At 45.1% G+C, this 22,490-nt stretch overlaps 1 protein-coding gene across 1 annotated transcript in view; it reads left to right on the top strand.

Moving 5' to 3' along the window:
- Positions 1-12,980: 12,980 nt before the first annotated feature.
- The window catches only part of GRIN3A (glutamate ionotropic receptor NMDA type subunit 3A), a 105,574-nt gene continuing 96,064 nt past the window's right edge, over positions 12,981-22,490 (top strand). The window contains 3 exon segments of the mRNA XM_080986699.1: positions 12,981-15,129; positions 15,131-15,271; positions 15,274-15,690. Of these exon segments, the coding sequence (XP_080842825.1) occupies positions 14,947-15,129; positions 15,131-15,271; positions 15,274-15,690 (741 nt within the window). The 5' untranslated portion in view covers positions 12,981-14,946.

Genomic DNA, 22,490 nt, shown 5'->3' with positions numbered 1-22,490 from the left:
AATAAAAGAACATTGAACTTGGCCCAGAAATATGTGCCAATATGGACATCAAGTGCAAGCTGATAAGGACCAGTGCTGGAGGTCATCTGGATTGCTTCCTAACAACCATCTCAAGGCAAATTCATAATGCAATAAAAGCATTTATAAAATAAGTGCAGATATAAAAATAATTTAAAAACATTACATGTATAAAAAGAGTTAAAATGAGGGCATTTAAAAAACATTATCAAATTCAATACAGATACCAGTTTTATTCATTGGGAAAAGGAAACTCTTCACATTTTAGATAGACAAAGATCCATTGGTGTAACTCCATTTCTAGTTAGAAACATTTATAACTGGTAGGGTAGCAGTGACCCGTAGACGGGGACTGGATTTCTGAAGAAGTTGCTTTTGAAATGCTGTAATTTTAGTAATAAGTGGGCTCCTTTTTATCAAGTGTTATGAACCACAGGATCATTATATGGTAGAAATTATGCTAAGGGATATGGAACCAGTGATCATATGGTCTAGTTACTTTCCAGTGACTGGAGATGGGTCAGACAGCTGCATATCACTCACTTTAAAAGGACTCTGCGTCTTCGGAAACTTCAGCAGAATGAAGGTGAGAGATTTTGTCCCTACATTAAGTCAAGGTGAAAATTTAATCATTCTGGAGGTGCCAATTATTCATACACTACTTGCAAGATGTCCACCAAGTGCAGCAAAAGCGATACATATCCATAAAGATGAACAAAAGCAGAGTGAATGGGTGCATGCCAGACCCTTGTTCCTTTTCGGTCCTCTGTGCTCCAGAAGCGGTTTAGAAGCTGTCTGTGGGCAAACGCCGGCTCCCGCAGCCTGAAAAGCGAGATGAGTCACCTTTGACTGGACTTAACCACCCAGGGGTCCTTTACCTTACCTAACCTAACCTTAGGTCAGGAGTGGTGAACCTAAGTGGCTTTCCAGATGTTATTGGGCTCCTATCATCCTGGAGTAGGGTTGCCAGAATTTCCCTGATATATCTGGAATACTGCAGCCACAAGCAGTGACTGGGCGAAAATTGTTGAGATGTCCAGGAAAATCCGGCAGCCCATGTTGGCACTGTTGTTTTCCCTGATTTCCCTCGGAAATAATATAATAATAATAAAATTATGTATAACCCACCCTTCCTGGTTTAAAAACCAGGCTCAGGGCGGCTAACAACAAATATAAAACATTGATTAAAATGCGACTTTAAAACAGCATAAAATACAACATAAAATGCAGCATCAATATCAATAAAATTCAAAAATTCAGGGGTCATTTTGGGGAAGAAGAAAAAAAACCGGGTCAGTAGACCTCAAATGATCACCAGGGCTAACTGGCAAAGTTGGTCCTGCTAGGGCCAGCAAGGGGACCAGGGAAGAATTTAAATGTGGGGTCCCAGAAAGGGTTTGTTCATAGAAGAGGAAAGGGTAAAGGGAATAGAGGATCAGGCTACTTCAAATTGAAGGCCAGGTGGAATAGCTCTGTCTTACAGGCCCTGAAGAAGGAGATCAAGTCCTGCAGGGCCCTAGTCTTGTGGGACAGAGCATTCCACCAGGTCGGAGCCGTCACTGAAAAAGCCCTGGCCCTGGTGGAGGATAGTCTGGCTCAAAAGCATCCAATTTATTTGCGATTTTGAAAAGAAAAAAAAAAGCCCACCAACTTTTCATCAACATCTGGAGGGCACCACTTCAGCTGCCTTATGCTTCCTACATCCCCCATCTCCTCTTTGCTGGTTCTCCTTGCTTCAGTCTGTTGCCTCATCTGTCTTCTTCCAGAATGAACCCTGCCATCCCCATTTTTCCTTTCTTTATGCGCTACTCCAGCCCTTTTTCATAAGTAATCCCAAGCAAGAGTACCAAAGCTATTAGGCCGAGGTGTCTTTGCCCCCCACCCCAATATCTGTTGGAAGGGGGCCAGGGCCCCTTAATGTTGAGGTGACCAAGGAGTCTGAGCGTGGAGCCAAGTGTGGCACAGCTTCATTGACTGGCTCCTTCTGAGCACGAGGGAGGAGAATCCACTGGCCATTGAAGCTGTGCCACATTGTGCAATGTGTTCATCCTCCAACTGATGATGCAATGTCGTGTCCATATTTCACACTGTGTGCATCATGTCACACATGTGCAATGCACAATGGGTGCATGAAGTCATACATGATGCACATCGGGGGGCCTTCAATCTTGGGCACAAGTCGGCATCTCTGACCCCAAGTCATTGGAACCCAGATTGTTGCTAGTACTTTTACCTAGCAGCCAGCAGTGGCAGACCTTGGAGTCTCAAATTTCAACTTATTATTATTATTATTATTATTATTATTATTATTATTTATACCCCGCCCATCTGGCTGGGTTTCTCCAGCCACTCTGGGCAGTGTCCAACAAAAGATTAAAATACAATAGTTCTTCAGATATTAAAACCTTCCCTAAACAGGGCTGCCTTCAGATGTCTTCTAAAAGTCTGGTAGTTGTTTTTTCCCTTTGCCATCTGGTGGGAGGGTGTTCCACAGGGCGGGTGCCACTACCAAGAAGGCCCTCTGCCTGGTTCCCTGTAACTTCACTTCTCGCAGTGAGGGAACAGCCAGAAGGCCCTCAGCGCTGGCCCTCAGTGTCCGGGCTGAATGATGGGGGTGGAGATGCTCCTTCAGGTATACTGGGCCGAGGCTGTTAAAGGGCTTTAAAGGTCAGCATCAACACTTTGAATTGTGCTCAGAAACATAATTGTGCAATGCCAAAATTTGGTGCCCCCTCCCCACCTCTTGCCTTCCATTCTACATCATAGTTGTAGTGCCCCCGAGGCTGTGCACCCTGTATGACCGAACCGGTTGCGATCCCCTAAACCCACCTCTGCAGCGAGACATGAGGAGCAGAGCAGCAGTGGCAACCTCCCAGCTCTGACAGCGGAAAGGTGAGATATTGTGAGAACCAAAGCTACCGATTTATCTGTCCTATCACATATCCCATTAGAGGCGGAGCATCTGGACAAGCGTTAGCTCTGGCACGTCCCTTTTTTTTAGAATTTTACCCCTGAATATGTTTAAATAAGTTGACTGATGATATCCTGAAGCAGAACTACAGTTCTCCATCAAATGGTAAGGGTGGCATTCTGTGCTGCTCCTAGTTCATAGGCATGACTAACTAAGGTCCATTCATTTCAGTGGGTCTACTTAAAGTAGGGTTTCATTGACTAGAACCCTATGAATAAAGACAGAAGACCTTGCTGTCAATCATATGTATTGCGATTCTCCACTTCAGATGAAAATAATAATTAATTCTATTTCTTTATGCCTCCACCCCCCTCAAAAAAGAAGACCCAAACAGCTTATTACTATTTTGTTTCAGTCGCTTGGCTCACTTCATTGCACCCTTTTGTGTTGTTTATTTTATTGCTCACCGTGGGCCTGTTATTACATTAAATTTTCCCCATGACATGTTACAAAAGTGTTTGCTTTATCCTCCCACACAACAGCAGCTCTGTTGCCGGCACAGCCCCATATCTGCACTTTCAATAATGCCATTTTTATAAGAAAAACTTTAGCTTTAATTCATGTGTTCAAGAGAAATAGCACACAGGGGGAGAGAGAGAATCTAAGGGTGTTTCCAGATTGCCTGTTTCTTGGGTTTTATCCTTATTTGTTTTCAGAGAGATTAGATGGTGCTGGCCATTTAAAAAGCATCCATTATGCTTTTTTTGTGGGGAGGTTCAATTACTGTTGCATCAAAGCAAGTGTTATCCCAAACTTCCCAGTGCAATTTCCCATCACTTAGACCCTGATGCTGGGAAAGATTGAGGGCACAAGGAGAAGGGGATGACAGAGGTCGAGATGGTTGGATAGTGTTCTCGAAGCTACCAGGATGAGTTTAACCAAACTGCGGGAGGCAGTGGAAGACAGGAGTGCCTGGCGTGCTCTGGTCCATGGGGTCATGAATAGTCAGACACGACTAAACAACTGAACAACAAGCCCTTTGGGGGAAGTGGGTTTGTTGAAGAAAATCTCCCAATCAACTATAATTGTACTACCTGAATTTGCCAGTATGCAACTGAATACTGCCTGAAAATAGTCTCATATGAAGAGAAGAGGCAAGCATTCTGTCCAGGGCTGGCTCCAAGTTTCAGTGAGTCCCAAGCAAAGGGCCCGGGGGGGAGCTTTCCTATGTCAGGGGGCCTTGGCAGAGGAGGCTGCTCTGTGAAAACCTTCTCTGCTTTTGGGGGGTGGAGGGTGGGAGGCAAGAATTCGCATTTAACACACACACAGATTTGAGTATTCAGTGGAAATGCTCGTGAAGGCCCAACTACTTTTGGGACAAGCAGTGGGGTGCTTGTAGATACCTAAGGAGCAAGCAAGCAGGATTGCGTCCCTTGATGTCCACACATTGATGGACTTTTCTGCACCAAGTCTACCTGTGTAAAAACTGCATTCAATTTCTGCATGCACATTCTGTACCCTGAAAACAATGAAGCAGGGACTAACTTTAGAAATCCTTCATTTGCACGAGGGGCAAAATTTGGTGCTCCAAAACAGATCTTCTCAATTATGGATCCTCTCAATGTTGCAGCCCCTCAGCTTGGTGTCCTGCGTGGTAGAAATACCAGCACTGCTCTAACTCTGGCACTGAATGTGGGGTACAGATTATGCAGACATTGTACACAACAGTGCAGAAAGGAAGTGCATGGCTCTATACAGTGTAGAAGAGCTCATTAATACATGGAGGGTGGAGCCAGAGGACAAGTTCAAATTCTTCCATTCCATGCATTTCTATGTCCATGAATAGCCATCTGCACTGAACTGTAGCTAGAGGTTGAGGGTGAACAGTAGATTGCTTCCCCCATTACCACCCATTTCATGGTTTGTAAATCATAGTCCTAATACACTGCTGATCTCTTACAAAGCCAGGATATTCATTTTTTTAATTAACTTGCTAAAGAGCTAAGCTATTGTGGTGGTGCTGTTCTGAGCTGACAGTTTAGCTTAGATTTTTAGTCAGTGGAGATCATGACCAGCTTCAGTTCATTGACTTCAATGGGTGATATTCAATGGGTCAGAGTAGACCCACTGAAATTAATGGAAATGACTAAGTTATGTCCATTAATTTCATTGGATCTACTCTGAGTAAAACTTAGCTGAATACCACCCAGTGTGTCTACTCTGATTATAACTTTGTTCAGTACCCCTTTGGTTGGCTGGTTGGTTCATTGGCTATATTGTTAGGCTGCTTTTAAATTTTGTGTGGTTTATTGTTAGTTTGCTTTATTTGCAAAGCAACTTGAGTTTTATACCTCAGCAATGTATGATAGAATCAATGTCATATAAATAAAGTTTACTCTCAAGTAACACCCTCTGTGTCCAATAGTGCAGACCAAAGGATTAAAGCTAAATAAATTTGCATATCACCAAACCTTAATATATAATAGGTACCTTTTTGAAGTACAGAAAGGTAATGAGGAATAGGATGAACCAAACCTGTTGCTCGTTCTTTGAAGGAAAGTCGCCATTTATATCATCTTTTTTGCATTCCCTATTACAGGAGAACATCAAAAATAAAGTAACTTCAAAATATAAACAATGGTCTCAGCTGCACCAATTAAAATGAGCCCCTGCTCATCAAAACTGACCCCCTCAAAAATGAATCAGAGTTTTATCTGATTAATCTACCTCTTAAAATGATTAAAGTTTGAAGGCTTATTTGCTTTCAAGTTATCCGTACAAAAATAGCTCCAAAAATAGCACATTCTTTACATCAAAGACCTCTGGTTGCTGTAGTTTGTTAAGGGTTGCTGGGAGTTGTAACTCTGTGAGGGATAAACTACAGTGCCCAGAATTTTTTTGAACTAATAATGTGCTTCAAAAGTGCTTTAAAGATATAGTGTGGTCCATGAGTAGGCAAACTAAGGCTTGGGAACCGGATCCGGCTCAATTGCCTTCTAAATCCAGCCCACGGACGGTCCGGGAATCAGTGTGTTTTTACATGAGTAGAATGTGTCCTTTTATTTAAAATGCATCTCTGGGTTATTTGTGGGGCATAGGAATTTGTTCATTCCCCCCCCAAAAAAAAATAGTCTGGCCCCCCACAAGGTCTGAAGGACAGTGGACCAGCCCCCTGCTGAAAAGGTTTGCTGGCCCCTGGTGTGGTCTGTACACAACCTTTGTTTCACCAGCCCTAAGAGTTGCTTCTGTCCAGATGAAGCAGTTGTCTGGACTGATTTGTAACTCCCCCTTCACTCCCTAGTCCTCTGTCTCAGTCTCCTCCTTCTGTGTGTCTGCCTGGCTCTCTGCTTGGCAATATGCAACAGATGCCAAGTTTTGGGATTGAGAGGGCTTGCAGGATGACACAAAGAAGCTGTCAGGGTTGCTCTGTGGTAGAGTTGCCAGATCTGATTCCTGCCTCTGCTCTGTACTGGGGCACCTCACTGTTTCCTCTTCTTCACTATCTCTTAAGCTTCCTGCCTCCAGTATTTCTCAGCTCGCCCCCTTCTCTGGGGTGTGGCCAGCTTCCCACCACCAGAAGCCCTGATCCAAATCCTCTCCCTCTTGGTAAGGTGGCTTCCAGCACTCCTCCTCATCCAGCCAGTCCCTGACACATATTGTCCATCAATGAAGAAGACTGACACCATTCTTGCCCCTCTGGTAGGGCTGCTGGGTTTTTAAAAGCATTTTCCAAGGGTATCCAGAGATTTAGAGGGTGTTTGCAGGCTTTTCCAATTGTGTTTCAAATATACACAATTTCACTGACTCATCTGGTGCCTTGGAACATCACTTGCCTGTATCTGTGGCTTCCCAATCTTCTGTCATCCTATCCCTAACTGGAACATTTTCGTTTGAATGAGACAAATGAAACAAGACTATACTGATAGGAAAATGCTTAATTCTGAGAGCACCTGAAGCAGATAAAATTTATCTGTTTAAGATATTTTTGTTTTAAAGCTGCAGTCCTACACCTTCAATGTTGTCTCCCTCAGCTGGCCTCCAATGGTAGAGAGAAGTGTTCCTGGTGTGGGAGCTCTGGTGCAGGCTTCAGCTATGCACCAGTAGATGGACAGCGAAGGACCTTAGCTCAGTGGTAGACTATTCTGGGCACCACTATTTAAAAAGGATATGAAGAGAAGCTGGAACACATGCAGAGGAGGGCAACCAAGGTTATCAAGGGTCTGGAAACCAAGCCTTATGAGGGACAATTGAAGGAGCTGGGTATGTTTAGCCTAGAGAAAAGGAGACTGAGAGGAGATATGATAGCTATCTTCAAATATCTCAAGGGCTGCCATATGGAAGAGGGAACAAGCTTGTTTTCTGCTGCTCTGGATGGTAGGACTCGAACCAATGTCTTCAAGTTACAAGAAAGGAGATTGCAACTCAACATCAGGAAGAACTTTCTGACAGTAAGAGCTGTTTGAATGGTCTCCCTCTGGAGGTTGTGGACTTTCCTTCCTTGGAGGTTTTTAAGCAGAGATTGGATGGCTGTCTGTCATGGCTGTGTTAGCTGAAATTTCTGCATTGCAGGAGGTTAGACTAGATGGCCCTTGGGGTACCTTCCAACTATACAATGATATGATTCTATTATCTCTTCTTAAAAGAGATAAGTCGTCAGTAGGAACTGAAAATACAATAGCGATGGTGCCTGTCTGGTGTGTAATGGGAGGGAGTTTCAAAAGGTAGGAATCACCACATTAAAGTCCCAATTCCTACTTCATATGGAACAGACCTCCTGATGGAAGCCCTCTCTTACAGAATGCAATGATCGATTGGTTTAAAAAGGGGTGAGATGACCTTTTTCCAGGGTTCCCTTGGGAGATAGAATGGATGTTAATGCAGTTTAAATCCATAATATGGATATGGCCAGAAACTACAGAGATATTCATTAAGATTGTCCCAAGGAAGAACCTAAAACCCATCTAAAATCAGAGGAGAAATACAGGGGAGAACACGACTTAATATGTGAGGCACTATAAGGATTTGTGTGGGATGTCTTTCCAAACAAATAGCAATAAACCTTTAAAGGGCCCCATGCTATCGTATATTTTGATCATGCCACATGATCTCAGTCTAATGATTTGTTTTATTTTCTCTTTTGCTCTTCCCTTATTACATAGTTCCTGTTTCCTCCGCCTTTGAAATGCATTAATTGGTGTGGAAACAATGATGTTCCTTGCACGAAGTAACCCAGCTAATGCCCACGTGGGCAATTTGGGGATGATGAATATAATGACTTGCACGTTTTATTGGCAGTGCTAAAGTTCCTTTGTGGTTACTTTCGTCAGGTTTCTCTCCGCTACCCTGGTTCGTTTGTCCTAATGAACATTGTGTGCCATCAATAGAAAAGAATGGCGCTTCGTAGGCAGTCACAGGCCAGGCCAAATTGCTCTCAGTCAGATCAAATCAGAATACACAGCTTGGCTGGCTGGTGATTCAAAGGAAATCCAAATCCAAGCTGCTATGTCAGATGATTGCATTGGCTGTGCAGTGGACTCTCAGGCAGAGGCATACCTAGAGGTTGGCAAAACAGACCCCACCAGGGGTGCACAACTGGTGGGTGGGTGTGCAAAAATCACCTACAGACCCTCCAAGTGTCCCTATTTTCCAGGGGCAGACCCAGATTTACAGAAGCCATCCTGGTTTCTGATTTGATCCTGGAATGTACCGCTTTTCCTTAGGACATCTCTGTTTTCATCAGAGAAATGTTGAAGGGAATGGAGTTATGCGAGATAAGCAACTATACAACCTTTAGAAGACATCTGAAGACAGCCCTGTATAGGGACGTTTTAATTTTTAATGTTTTATTATGTTTTTAGATATGTTGGAAATGGTCCAGAGTGGCTACAGCAACCCAGTCAGATGGGTGGGGTACAAATAGTGAAATTATTATTATTATTATTATTATTATTATTATTATTGAATAGGACATCCCTATTTTTATTGGGTATGAGACTATGCAGTGTACAATGTACAGTATATGTGTATAACAATGTGCCACCATTATCACGGCGAGATCAAACATGGAATAAGCTTTTCATCCTTCTCTCACCATGGCCATTTGAGTTTTTATTTATTTATTTTTCACCCTTCCTCCTCACCTTGCCCTCACTCTGGACATTTTGAATACTTGGATCACATAAAATTTAGTAACTTCTGATAGTCATATTGTGTTAAAGTGGGTTTTTTCTTGCCATTGGGCTGATCCAGCTCCTTGCCTAGGGTGCAAAGGACCCTAGGTCTGCCTCTCTGCTCACAGGCAGACCTGACTCAAATAGATGTACACTGAAGCTCTTCCCCTGTGTGATTCAGCTACCACAAACCAGCCATTCTCATAGAGTATGAGAAGAGTGTGCTGGACCAACACCATATGATGTGGCAATGAAGCTCATAAATTAACTACATGTTGCATTAGTTTCAGATCCATTTATCATTATTTTGATTGTTCATTTGCATTTTGTCGGTTCATCATTGTAGACCATCTTGAAAAATTCTTTTCAGTTGTACCCGATTGCAAAATGCCCACTCCAGAGAGACCCACCTGGAGCCTACCTAAATATATTTTGAGTGCTAGGAAAATCATTTTTCTTTCATTTTCCCAGGGCTTTCAAAATATAAAAACAACAACCACAACTTTGTTTTACTGGGGTTTGGTCATGGTTGTTTTAACTCTTTGGAATGTGTCCTTTTAGTTTGCTGTATTTGACTGATCATTGGTCTGATGTTGGACTCTCATGATCTCTGTTTGGAATGGTTGTCCTGTTGTTAGATTTGTTTTATTTGCTGCTTTATTGAGTCGTGCTTTATTGGAAATGTGATTTGTAATCTGTTTTGTTGTGTATGCTGCCCAAAGAATCATTCTTATTGGCTGGCTGATAAATGGAACAAATGCATGAATAAATGGTATATTGCAGAAAGGCAAGGAACAATGTCAAGAACATTAAATGTCACCAGGTATACATCAACAATGTGAATCATATTCTGTGTCACATGAGCAGAAGCCAATCTCATGGACCTGGTGTTTCCCTTCTCTTCGTCCTCTTCTACCCCCCACCCCAGTAAAGTCTCTTCAGATAGTAGAAAGGGGCCTGCTATACATTGTGGACTGTGTCTACAGTGGGGGAGGCAATTGTTCAAAATAGCAGATGAAGTGGTAGACTGAGGTTGTACCACTTCAGACTGCAATTGTGAAGTCATATTTTGAATACTTAGGTGGGCGGGCATGAAAGCACCAATGAGCTTCCAGGCACAATTCAGAGTGGTGTTTTTGGCCTTTGAAGTCCTAATCAGCTTCACCCCAGGATACATCAGGGAATGCCTTCTCCTGTCTGAAACAACTAATGCATGGAAGTCATCATACAAGGCCTTGCTCTAAGTTTCAGCATTGGTAGATCTTAGGCTGGCCCACAAAGACTTTGGCGGTCTTGATTATGGAACTGCCTCCCAAGAGAGATATAAGCACATCAGCTTGTTTTGTCATTTTAAAAAATTCAGCTAGATCCATATTGTTCTTGTGATGTGAGCATTACAAGAAAGGTGAATTTTATTCCAGGTGTGAGGTCTTTTATTGGAGCCTGCTGCTGGTTTTGGGGGGATTTGTAATTGTTATTGATGGTGTTTACATGCCAAATTGATTTTCTTATATTATATGGATTCAATTTTATGTTTTTTAATTGGGGTTTGGCTGCCCTGGGAGGTTTCTAAGCATATGGCAGGACTGCTGATACATTGGAATGAATAAATTTATGAACAAATGATATGTTGAGAGGTTGCTCTGTACTCAGGGATCAGTTCCAATGTTTATAAGATGTAAGATATGAAGCAAGATTGGAAATAACAAGTGAGATCAAGCCAGCTGCAAAAGCAATCAGGAAAACAATAACAGCAGCTGTGTAGGAAAATACTATATTTTATTTTCCGAGAATCGCCTTCACAAACCTCAAATCGACTAATAAAATCACTATATTGACGCCCTTATAACACACATATATTTCCATAGAAATATATACTTAGCTAAACGATCACCCAAAACATTATGCCATTGGAAAAATCCAAGAAACAAACACTGCACACATGTCCATATTTACTAATATCTCAAAAATAAGATGGTCATGCAAATGACACAAAAATGATTTCACACTTTTCTTTTAAAACAACTCTTAATATGACAGATTTTAAAGATAACCTATAAATATTGGCCAATTAAGCAATCTATTGCCTTTTAAACTGTTGCTGGTGTTTTTGTTTGTTATTATGGTGTACATCGTCATGTTTTTATATTGTAAACTGCTCTGTGAAGGGTGAAGGGTGATATAGACTAATAATCATGATGATAATAATAATAATAATAATAATAATAATAACAACAACAACAACAACAACAACAACAACAACAACAACAACACTAATCCAGCATCTTTTTCTCACAGTGGCTAAGCCTCCATGCAGGACCTGAACAGCAACTGATATCCTTTGGCTCTGGAATGAGAGCTAGCAGACATTGGTAGCCTTATGCCCCAAGAACTTGTCTAAACGTTTTTTAAAACCATCCAAATTGTGGCCATCACTACATCTTTGGGGGGGGGGCGAATTGCATAGTTTAACTATGTGCTGTGTCAAGAAATATTTTATTTTGTCCATCCTAAACCTTCCAACCTTCAGCTTCACTGGATGTCCCCAACAGAGAGGGAGGGAGAAGGAGAGAGTGAGAGAGAGACTTTAACCTCTTTCTCCATGCTCTGCATAATTTCAGAAATGTTCAGCATGCCTTAAACACCTTTTCTCTAAAATGCTACTTGTCATGATTCTGCGGCATCATTTTCAGTATCAGAGGCACATTTTCAGCAGCACTGGATCTAGGGCGGTGTGGGCAGTTCCATTACACAGGGTCCGAGCCAAGGAGAAGATCCTTAACTGAGAAGATCCATTTGGGGCCACCAAAATTTGGCCCCACACAGGGTACCATACTGCGAAAGATTACCAAAGTCTGCCCCTGTTTCCAGAAATACTACTGTAGGTGCTGGCGCTCTTATTTACAGTGGTACCTCTGGATGCGAACGGGATCTGTTCTAGAGCCCCATTCGCATCCTGAGCAGAACGCAACCTGCGTCTGTGCATGCGCGGGTCACGATTCACCACTTCTGTGCATGCACGTGACGTCATTTTTAGCATCTGCGCATGCGCGAGTGGCGAAACCCAGAAGTAACCCATTCCGTTACTTCCGGGTCACCGCGGAGCACAACCTGAAAACGCTCAACCTGAAGCTACTTTAACCCAAGGTATGACTGTACTTAGTTTATATTCCACCTTTCCTCCAAGACACTTAATATGACATAAGCAGTTCTCTATTCTCCATTTTATCCTCACAACAATCCTGTGAAGTAGGTTGGGCCAAGAGACAGTGATTTGCCTAAGGTCACCAAATGAGGTTTGCAGCCAAGTGGGGACCAGACCCCTGCTTTCCCAAGTACTCTAACCCAGTATTTTCAACCAGTGGCCTCTTTCTTTCTTTCTTTCTTTCTTTCTCTCTTTCTTTCTTTCTTTCTTTCTGCCAGTGTGGTGTAGTGGTTAAGAGCTGTAGTCTCGTAATCTGGTGAACCGGGTACGCTTCCCCGCTCCTCCACATGCAGCTGCTGGGTGACCTTGGGCTAGTCACACTTCTTTGAAGTCTCTCAGCCCCACTCATCTCACAGAGTGTTTGTTGGGAGGGAGGAAGGGAAAGGAGAATGTTAGCCTCTTTGAGACTCCTTCGGGTAGTGATAAAGCGGGATATCAAATCCAAACTCTTCTTTCTTTCTTTCTTTCTTTCTTTCTTTCTTTCTTTCTTTCCTTCCCTCCCTCTTCTGATGCCCTCTTGTGTCTCTGCCTCCCAAAGGCTTGTAGAGCTGTTTGTTGCAGCAACCCTGGCTATAAGCTCTGGGGCTGATCACAGCTGCTTCTCAATGCCCTGAGGGGCAGTGTGAGGAGGCATCTCTCTTTGTGGGGCGGGGGGCGGGGTGTGCTCAGAGACCAGGGGAAGAAGCTGCAGCTGCCTAAAGGACTCCCAAGGAAAGGAGAGGGGAGAGGAGGCTGAGGGAACCCTCCACAAGGGAGGGTGTTTGAAAAAAGTTGCGAGGCTGCCAGCTCTGCAGGCAAGGGGTGACATAACTGGGCTTCTGAGCCCCACAGGGGTGCCAAGGAAAGAATGCAGTTGGCCAAGTGAGCCATAGACTTGAAAAGGTTGAAAACCTCTGCTCTAACCACTACACCACAGGGGCTCTCACTGGATCTTCTCACTGGGAAGCTCTTGTGCTCATGCTCAGTTGGTTAGAGCATGGTGCTAATAACACTAAGGTCATAGCACAGCTGCAATTTCCTGCATTGTAGGGTCTTGGACTTCAAACTCTTATGATCCCATGTGCTTCGCACAGGCCAACCAGTGTGACAACAGAATTCTAGAATTGATAAGTCTTCAGTCAGATCTTCAGTTAGGTTATTTTTATATTCGTTTGATGAGTGGATTTTCCCCATCCCTTCTTTTTATGGAGGGAACAGTGCACCTGTTGATTTTCTACCTGTCATGCAGCTGTCATGCAGCTGTCATGCAGCTGTGGGGAGAGCAACCCATAGCTGAAGGGTATGATTGCTGTATTTCAGTAGAAAGATTCCTGCATTGCAAGGAACCAGATGACCCTCGTGGTCTCTTCCAACTCTACAAATCTATCTATCATCTATCTATCTAAGCATCTGCTTTCCATGCAATTCCCTGGTTCACTGCTCTGTGTGAAATCCTGGAGAGCCACTACCAACCAGTGCAGGGAACACTGGGTAGACGTTCCAGGAAATTATTTGGGAAATAGGGGTGTGCCCCATCCTTCTTGGTGATTTCCAGCTCTTTTCTAGCTCATCAAATATTAGACAATCTGTGACGATGGGGAGAGGAGGAGGAGGGGAAGCAGCCTTCTAAATTATGGCTCCGATGACGCCAAGGCGTTTTTTCCTCCAAGCCCTGGAGCTGTGGGCGCTTCCCAGCACCCGGGCTGGGTTGACTACAACCCCCAACATCCCTCGCGGGGAGCTTGTCCCGCTCGGGGCGCTACCTGCTCGCCTCCCCCAAAGCCGTCTTCGGCAGCCAGGCAGCCAGTCGGTGGGAGTTTAGCGCAGCCAAGCGACCGACTGGAGCCACTTCGGACAAGCGGAGAGCGGCGAGAGCGGCTGCCTCTGGCTTCAGCCTCCGCGCCGGGCAACTTTGGTCTCCTCTTCGCAAGATCCTCCAAAGCGGGAAGGGGAAGCGCCTTGGAGAGGGGGAAAGAGAGGGAAGAAGAAGAAGAAGAAGAAGAAGAAGAAGAAGAAGAAGAAGAAGAAGAAGAAGAAGAAGAAGAAGAAACAAGGGAGGAAAGGAAGGAAGGAAGGAAGGAAGGAAGGAAGGAAGGAAGGAAGGAAGGAGTGGAGAAAAGAAGGAGAAGCAAAGTGACCGAAGGGAGATGAGGCAGATCTGGAGGCTGGGATCCCGAGTCTGCTTCCCTCCGTGGCGATCTGTAGATCTGGCTTCCCCGCTTGTTCCCTCCTAGCAGACGCAAGCCATGGCGCCAGAACGGATCGCCCCGAAGGGCTGCGGCGATCCGCCCGGGATGGAGTGGCTCTCGCGACTCCCCTGCTAAGCCCTGGGGCGCGTCGTCGGGTTGGGTGGAAGGCGCGAGGAGGACGACGAGAGCGGCCAGCGGAAGGTCTCCCTTTCGAGGCGGGGATCCGAAGCCTCCGCCGACGGGAGGCGGCGGCTGCCCGTCGGTGTTCTCCCCGCCCTGGCTGATGTGGACTTTAGGAGCCCGCAAGGCGCCCGGAGCTACTGGCGAGCCGTCCGAGTTGTATGGCTGGCGGAAGGCGAGGGGCTGGGAGAGGAGCGCCTAGCGTCGCAGGAGGAGGCGGCGGCTGAGGTGCCAAGCCAGCGGGGGAGAAGGGGGCTTCTCCTTGCGCGCAGGGCACCGGGCTCTTCTCCCGTGATGTGGAGACTGAGCGTGTGGTGGCTCCTGAGCAGGGTGTGCCTTTTGCTGCTGCCGCCCTGCGCCCTGGTGCTGGCCAGGGTGCCCGTTTCCTCCTGCCACCCGCAGCCCTGCCAAATCCTCAAGCGGATCGGGCACACGGTGAGGATCGGCGCGGCGCACCTGCAGCCCTGGGCTGCCACTTCCCCCGCCGGCGCGGACGCCTGGGGACCAGGACCGCACCATGGCATTGCGCTCGGAAGAGAAGGAGGGCGAGAGGCGGCAGCCGGACCCCAAGCCGAGCCTCAGGCGCCTAGGGCGGCCGAGTGGAAGGGGTCCGGAGGGTCTCCAGGGAGGTGGCGAGCGGGAACCGGCTTGAGGAGCAGGGCACACATGGGCAACGGGAGTGGCGACGAGGGACTCCCTCCGCTGCTGCCCCGGGAGGCGCTGCTGTCGGCGGTGGAGACCCTCAACCGTGTCAAGGGGCTTCTGCCTTACAACCTGTCCCTGGAGGTCGTGATGGCCATCGAAGCGGGGCTGGGCGATCTACCTCTCTTCCCCTTCTCTTCGCCCAGCGCCTCGTGGAGCAACGACCCGGTCTCCTTCCTGCAAAGCATCTGCCACACCGTCGTGGTGCAAGGGGTCTCGGCCATCCTCGCCTTCCCGCAGAGCAGAAGCGAGATGCTGGAGATGGACTTCGTCGCCACCGCGCTGCACATCCCTGTAATCAGCATCGTGCTCAACGAGTTCCCTAGAAAGAGCCTGGTAGGTGCGGGTGGAGGGTTTGTGGGGTGGGGGGCGTTGGGGAGGGGAGAGAGAAAGGGATGCCTAGGGTCTCGCCTCTGTACCGGGGAAAGTGATGAAGGGGAGGGGAGGAGGGGAAATGGCCCGGAGCCACTATACATATTTAAGAGCTTCCGAAAGGGGAAGGGGGGCGGTTCCAATGGAAGTTCTGCTTCAGTTTGCGAATTTCAGCACAACGAACAGTTTGATATTTCAGCACCACGGACAGCGCACCTGGTAACTACAGTACAGTACTGCTTTATGCAGAGACGGTCCCAACACTTCCGCGTTCAAAAAAATAACAACACTACAACAAAACCGTCTTTCATCAAAGAGAGCTCACTTGCGCGTGAGCGTTTGCTATTCTGGGTTTCTTGTCTTCCTTCCCCGTTTTCTTCCCACTGAGAGAGTAGCTCCACTTGGCAAAGGCGCTTGGGATCAGGCCGGCAGATGTTCCCCACCTGGTTCCACGTTTTTGTAATTCATGCTAAATGAACTTTTAATTCACTCATAAGCTTCTGCCTAGAGACTTTGCTTGTTCTCAGAGATGAATCCAGATGGATACCCACCAAATCTAAGCACCCAGGCGCAGAGAGAGATCCGTTTTGTTTTAACTTTACCCTGAACATCTGTGCGTTATAGAGAGAGACTTGTGTGGTTTTAAAGCTCATGAAGCTGTTAAAAAACTCGACGTTCTCAGTGGTGACTACTCCACTTCTTTCAGATCATTTAATGCTTGAGTAGATGCATTCTTCAGTCTCATTCTTATTCTCTCTCATTCTTGCAAACATATGCATGCTGCAGATAAATACACACATTTATTCCTGAATAACACCCACACACACATACACAAAAACCCAGAGGTGGGTGAGATGAACAGTCATATTTGAGATGTTAAACTATTATTTGTTTATTTATATACACTTTTCAACATTCAAGGCACTACATAAGTCTAACTCAGCTAAGCAACTTCAAGGCATCTTTTTATCCCACCCCACCCACCCACCCCCCCGCCATCCTCCCTCTCTTTCTCCCATCCCTTGATTTATGTAACATCATGATGGATGAAGTTTTCTGGAAAACTCAAAGATCTGCCACATTCTGTTCTTGCATTTATATCTCACCTTTCCTCTGAGGAGCTCAGTGGCAAACACACTTAACCACCTCCTCATTTTATCCTCACAACACCCCTATGAGGTAGGTTAGGTTGAGAGGCACTGACTGACCAAAGGTTAACCTATGAGCTTCATGGCTGAGTGGGGATTTGATCACTGGTCTCCCAGGTCCTAGGCCACTAAGCCAGGCCTTTGGATTTTTTGGCATTTTGGCTGGCATTGCCCAATCATGGATTTTGGAGAAATTCCCATGTTACTTTGCTTCCTATTTAAGATCAGAGGTCAGGGATGTGACTCATCTGTCTTAAGTCCATGGAAAGGTGATGAATGTTGGCACCATCTTCTTTCACTCTGTAACAACTTACATTTTCCTCTTCATTTAGCTCACTGCAGGTAATAGTCTTGCATCTAAAAAGGCAATTCAGAGAGTGATGAAGCTGTTGTGGGTTTTTCTTCTTCTATCTAGATGGAGAACCAGGGCATACAGACACCATACCAATATAATATAATATAATATAATATAATATAATATAATATAATATAAATCTTTATTGTGGTCCAACACAATATGGATTCAGAATAAAATACAGATTCATACAGACGACCCCCCAGGGAAGGGAGACCGAAGCGTTATTTGTTTAGTCATGGGTATGTTGATCTTTGATTTGTATGACTACTGAAAGAAACTTTGCCATGGCCACTGTGATATCACTGGACTTGTCGTCCAAAAGATATTTGATATAGTAGGCTTCAGACTGACCCGGCCAATTTGCCAACAGTGGTTTAATCAATAGTTCCCTAGCTTGATCATATTGTCCACTATGCAATAAAATATGTCTCATGCAGTCGACGTCCTGAGAGCATACACAGATATTTTGATAAGGGATACCTCTCCATCTGCCATTTAACACTTCTGATGGAAATACATTTAATCTGGCTTTGGTGAAAAGACGCTCATATGTTGCCATACCAATACAACCCTCTATGTATCTACTCAGGCATACTCCCACTCAAGTGTGTATAGTATTGTAGCCTGAGAAAGCAATCCTATACTTATTTACTTGGGAAGTGAGCCCCATTTAACTCAGTCAGACATACTTGCAAAGTAAACATGTATAGAATTTGGATGCAGGTAATTAAAATGGCCTGGGGCAGTGTGTGTGTGTGTGTGTGTGTGTGAGAGAGAGAGAGAGAGAGAGAGAGAGAGAGAGAGAGTTTTTCCACTATGGTTTAGGAGTGTGAGACCTCTGTAACCCACTCTCTGCAATTGTAAGCTCTCTGCAAGCTCTCTTCCCACATGATGTTCGCCGTCTTTACCATTTTTGAAATGCCATCAATTGTTTTAACTTTGACTTCAGCATGACAAAGCTATAGCCCAAGATTCAGCTGCTGGGTGGTTCTCAACAAAGGCGTTTTAAAGGAGGGACAGTGCACTTAAGCAGAATTTGTACTATTGACGAGACTACAGCTTGAGTTCCAGGAAATGGAATGGAGCCCACTGGTACTCATGCATTGTAGCTTGCAGTTCCTCCCCTTTTATTTGCAGTCCCAGGTAGAGGCATCATAATCTTTACCAGGTTGCTATACCTTCTAGGCTTTAATGTCTCTACAAGATGGGTTGCATTCAGCTTGATAGGTTATAAGTTGTGAAAGCCTGCTGCTACCTGTATAAACATCTCATCAATACATTACTGATAAATGAATGTTTTGGAACTGAACTAAGGGACAGATAGAGATAGGATGTTACTTGGCAGGTGGAAGGTAAAATGGAAGGTGTTCTTTGAGTAAGACTGATTAGGTGCATTTCCCCTCTAAGTCACATTGGGTATTGACCCAGGATGTGTGGAGGGGCTTTTCTTGCAGAGTGGGGGAGAGACCTCTGGCCCTCCAGATATGGCTGAACTACAGCTCCCATACTCCATAAGCATTGGCTATGTTGGCTCAGGCTGATGAGAGTTGGAGTCCATTACCTGGACAGATGTGTGCTCACCCTTGCTGCAGAGTCTGAATTCGTTACCTGGAACCCTTGGCTCTGCCGTTTAATTGATGCAGTGTTTCTTATTTGCTCCTGCTCTCTGCTTGTGACACATTGTGGTCCATCTCATGTCAAATTGTTTTGAAATAGACCCAGAGGGGAAGCAGTTCCCACTTGTCAGAAGTCTGCCATTTTGTGATTCTTAGCTGATGGTCTTGGGCCAGCTCTGGTCTTGAGTTCCACATGAGGCCCAGGATAACGCAAACATGTAATACCATTGACCGTATTTAACACAGCACCTGTTAGAAGTTATACCTGTAGAAGTCAGTTCCTGGGTTTTGTCTCTTTGTCAATTGCTATTCAGTGGAACCCAGAATGGGACTGTACAGACTGGGGAAAGCTTAATTCTCAGTTATGTCCACTGAGATATTATGGACAAAGTTAGTGAGCTTCAATTCTTGGACACAGCTAATGTGGTAAAAACTGCCCCCATATCTTTTTGAAAGAAATGAATTTATATTGTATTCATTTAATTGTAGCACTGCTGTTTTCTGTATATTTCCACCATGTGTCAGAAATAACATGATGAGACTGTGCCACTTTAGACAGCTGCTGTAAGTGATCAATTTTTTTTTTATGCCACCTCCCCGTAAAACATTCACTGCGTGCATATGAGGGAATGGACTGTGCTAAATTTCATCCTCTCTCTACTGTGCCAGCGTTCTAAAACATGGGACCTTTGACTCACCAGATGTTTCTGGACTACAGTTCCCATCATCCCTGGCAATTGGCCTTGCTGACTGGGGCTAATGGGAATTGGAGTCCAACAACATCTGGAGGGCCATGAATTTCCCATCCTTACTTTATACAAGCAATTATCTGGATTCCCCATTGGCAGCTGCACCACTGAAAAATGTCTATTTATTTGTTGGGTATATTTACTTCCTGCTTTTCAGCCATCAGGTCATCAACATAATTTAAGATGCAATTTTAACTTCTTTCACTGCACCCTTGCCACCCAAGCCATCTTTTCCTCCTGTGTAGCCCATTAGAAAAACACCACACCATTACCCTCTTAGCTCCAAAGGATGATGTCCTAACATGGTTGCTTTTCTCCAGAATTGTCAACACACTTTAGCTGACTCCTTGCAGTTCTTGTCCTCCAGGACTACAGAGCAACTTAATACCCCAGAAGAGTCAGTGGTACAGCTATGAACTTATAAAGCTATTAAAATAGGCCTGCAGTTGTTGAATAATAAAAGTTATTGTGCTGTAAGGATATTTCTACTCCTAATGGTGCATTTATAACCTAGAAAAATGCATTCACATTCATAAAGTACAGCATAATTTGCATTGAAATTGTCCACACTGCTTCTCTCACAAGGCTAGTGCTTAATTTGCTCCCTCTTGAGTCTTCCAGGTCATCCCTCTATTTGCTACCTTCTGTCCATATATCATCCAGGGGCAGAGCATCACTTGACATGTGCTCTGCACTGTACCACTCAGAGCAAGGCATCAAGGAGCTGGAACTATGATTAGGAACTTAGGAACTGAGCTGCTTTCTGGCCCTTCCTACCTTGAATCAAGCAGTCAGGTTGCTTGTTAATGGACACAGAAGTGGACTCTGAAAAAAGAGTTGCGACCTTCCTCTGCAAATGGGGTGATTTGAGGACATAAGCCACACTGCTGAGTTAGGCTGGGGAGCAAGAACAGAACCATAATATAAGGGACTGCCTTACAGAGTTGTGCTAATGAGATGTTTCACTGAGCACTGCCAACCCTGACTTGCTACAGCTATCTACAGCAGGTTTCCCAATGTTTTGGCTGCAGGACCACATTCCTTTCTGAGCAACCTTTAGAGGACCACATTTCAGGGGTGGGCAAGGCCAGAGGCAAAAGTGGGAGGGGCAAAGTAGGGTAGTTTCTACACCTACTCAAACATCCATCTGCACCAGCCATCTAGATAAGCAAAAGGCATGGTCAGAGTTCAAGGACACATTACACTCAGGGTGCTCATGAGGGTCACTGAGGGTCAAGGAGACTGGTCAACCACAGGGCAGGCACACACATGGCAGGCACAGGACACAATTAGCTCTTCATTAACAGAAAATAATAACACTATGGTTCACCTTACTCTAGCTGAGAGGTTGCTGAAACTGGCCACTACAGTGGTACCTCGGGTTACAAACACCTCAGGTTACAAACACTTTGGGTTACAGACTCCGCTAACCCGGAAGTAGCACCTCGGGTTAATAACTTTACCTCAGGATAAGAACAGAAATTGTGTGCTGGCTGCATGGCAGCAGTGGGAGACTCCGTTAGCTAAAGTGGCACCTCAGGTTAAGAACGGCTTCAGGTTAAGAACGGACCTCCAGAACGAATTAAGTTCATAACCAGAGGTACCACTGTAGTTCCACCCTTCTTCCTCTAGTCTTTCTGTTTGGATCCCTCCCAAGAAGACAAAGGTTGCATCTAGTGGCGAGCTCCTTCTCTGGGCCTGTCTGGCCTGTTGCTCAGTAATGTGCAGGACTCTGATCAGGGTCTCAGAGGGGGAGGCAAGTCAGAAGGACCGGGACTGTCCTGCTGGTGGGTAGCGGGGCCACTCTGTGACTCCTCTCTATCTGAGTCTGCACTCAGACTGTGACTCTCAGCCTCTCATCCTGTTCTGGAAGACCCTCCTCCTGACCCCTCTTAATTGCTCACACCTCCCGTTTCTAGCACCTCCCAGCTTGTCCCTTCTGCTGACTGCTCTTCAGTGTCCCACTACTAGGATCCATCAGTCATCTTCTGTGCTGTCCCTGGGGGGCTTGTGGGTGGGTGGCTCCCCCCACTCTTCCTCATCCTGCCAGTTCCTGAAACTGAGGGGCATGGCCTGGGGAGAGTTTCAAGGACCAGATGGAGAGACTTGGAGGGCCATATTTGGCCCACAATCCTGAGGTTCTCCACCTCTGCTTGATAGTGTTAAAAGGATATATTTCCAAGCTGTGCTATCTGAGCTGCTTTTCAATTATACATGCCAGGGAATAAGCCTAGGAATGGGGTCCCCCATGATGCTTGACTGCAGATCCTATCATCTCTGACTATTGGCCATGTTGGCTGGAGCTGATAGGAGTTTGGAATCCAGCAGATTTGAAGGTTAGTCACCTGTGACTTAAGTTGATGCTTAACAAGGTTGACCCTCATCACCCTGGTTGTTTGTGCTCTCCATTGAGCCATTACCGCAGACAGTTAATCTCTATGCTGATGATGCATTATTTGTCAAACATCCTGATTTTTTGGGGGAAATGTCATGAGTTTGATTGATGAATTTAGCAAGCTGTTGAGATATGAAATTAATTTAACAAAATCAGAAAGGGTGGAATTAAATGTTAACAAAACATATGATAAAGTGCCCAGGGAAAAAATTCCCCTATAAGCTATTTTGGGTGTGTGAATGTATAAAGATATAAAATAGATAGACGATAAATGATAGATAGATGATAGATAGAAAAATAGATAGATAGATATAGATAGATAGACAGATAGATGTAGACAAAAACTGGCTAAATATAATCATGATAATTTAAGGACAGAGGTCAAGAAAGAATTAGAGTGATGGTCTCAAATAAAAACTCCATGCTTGGGGAAGTTAGCAACAGTTAAGAAGATTATACTCCTCCATTTTTAATTCTTTTCTGAAATCTCCCACTCCA

The sequence above is a fragment of the Podarcis pityusensis genome, assembly GCF_964106645.2.
Source record: "Podarcis pityusensis genome assembly, chromosome: 17".
NCBI lineage: Eukaryota > Metazoa > Chordata > Lepidosauria > Squamata > Lacertidae > Podarcis > Podarcis pityusensis.
Note: the sequence above shows the minus strand (reverse complement) of the source record. Positions and strands in the feature narration are given on the sequence as shown.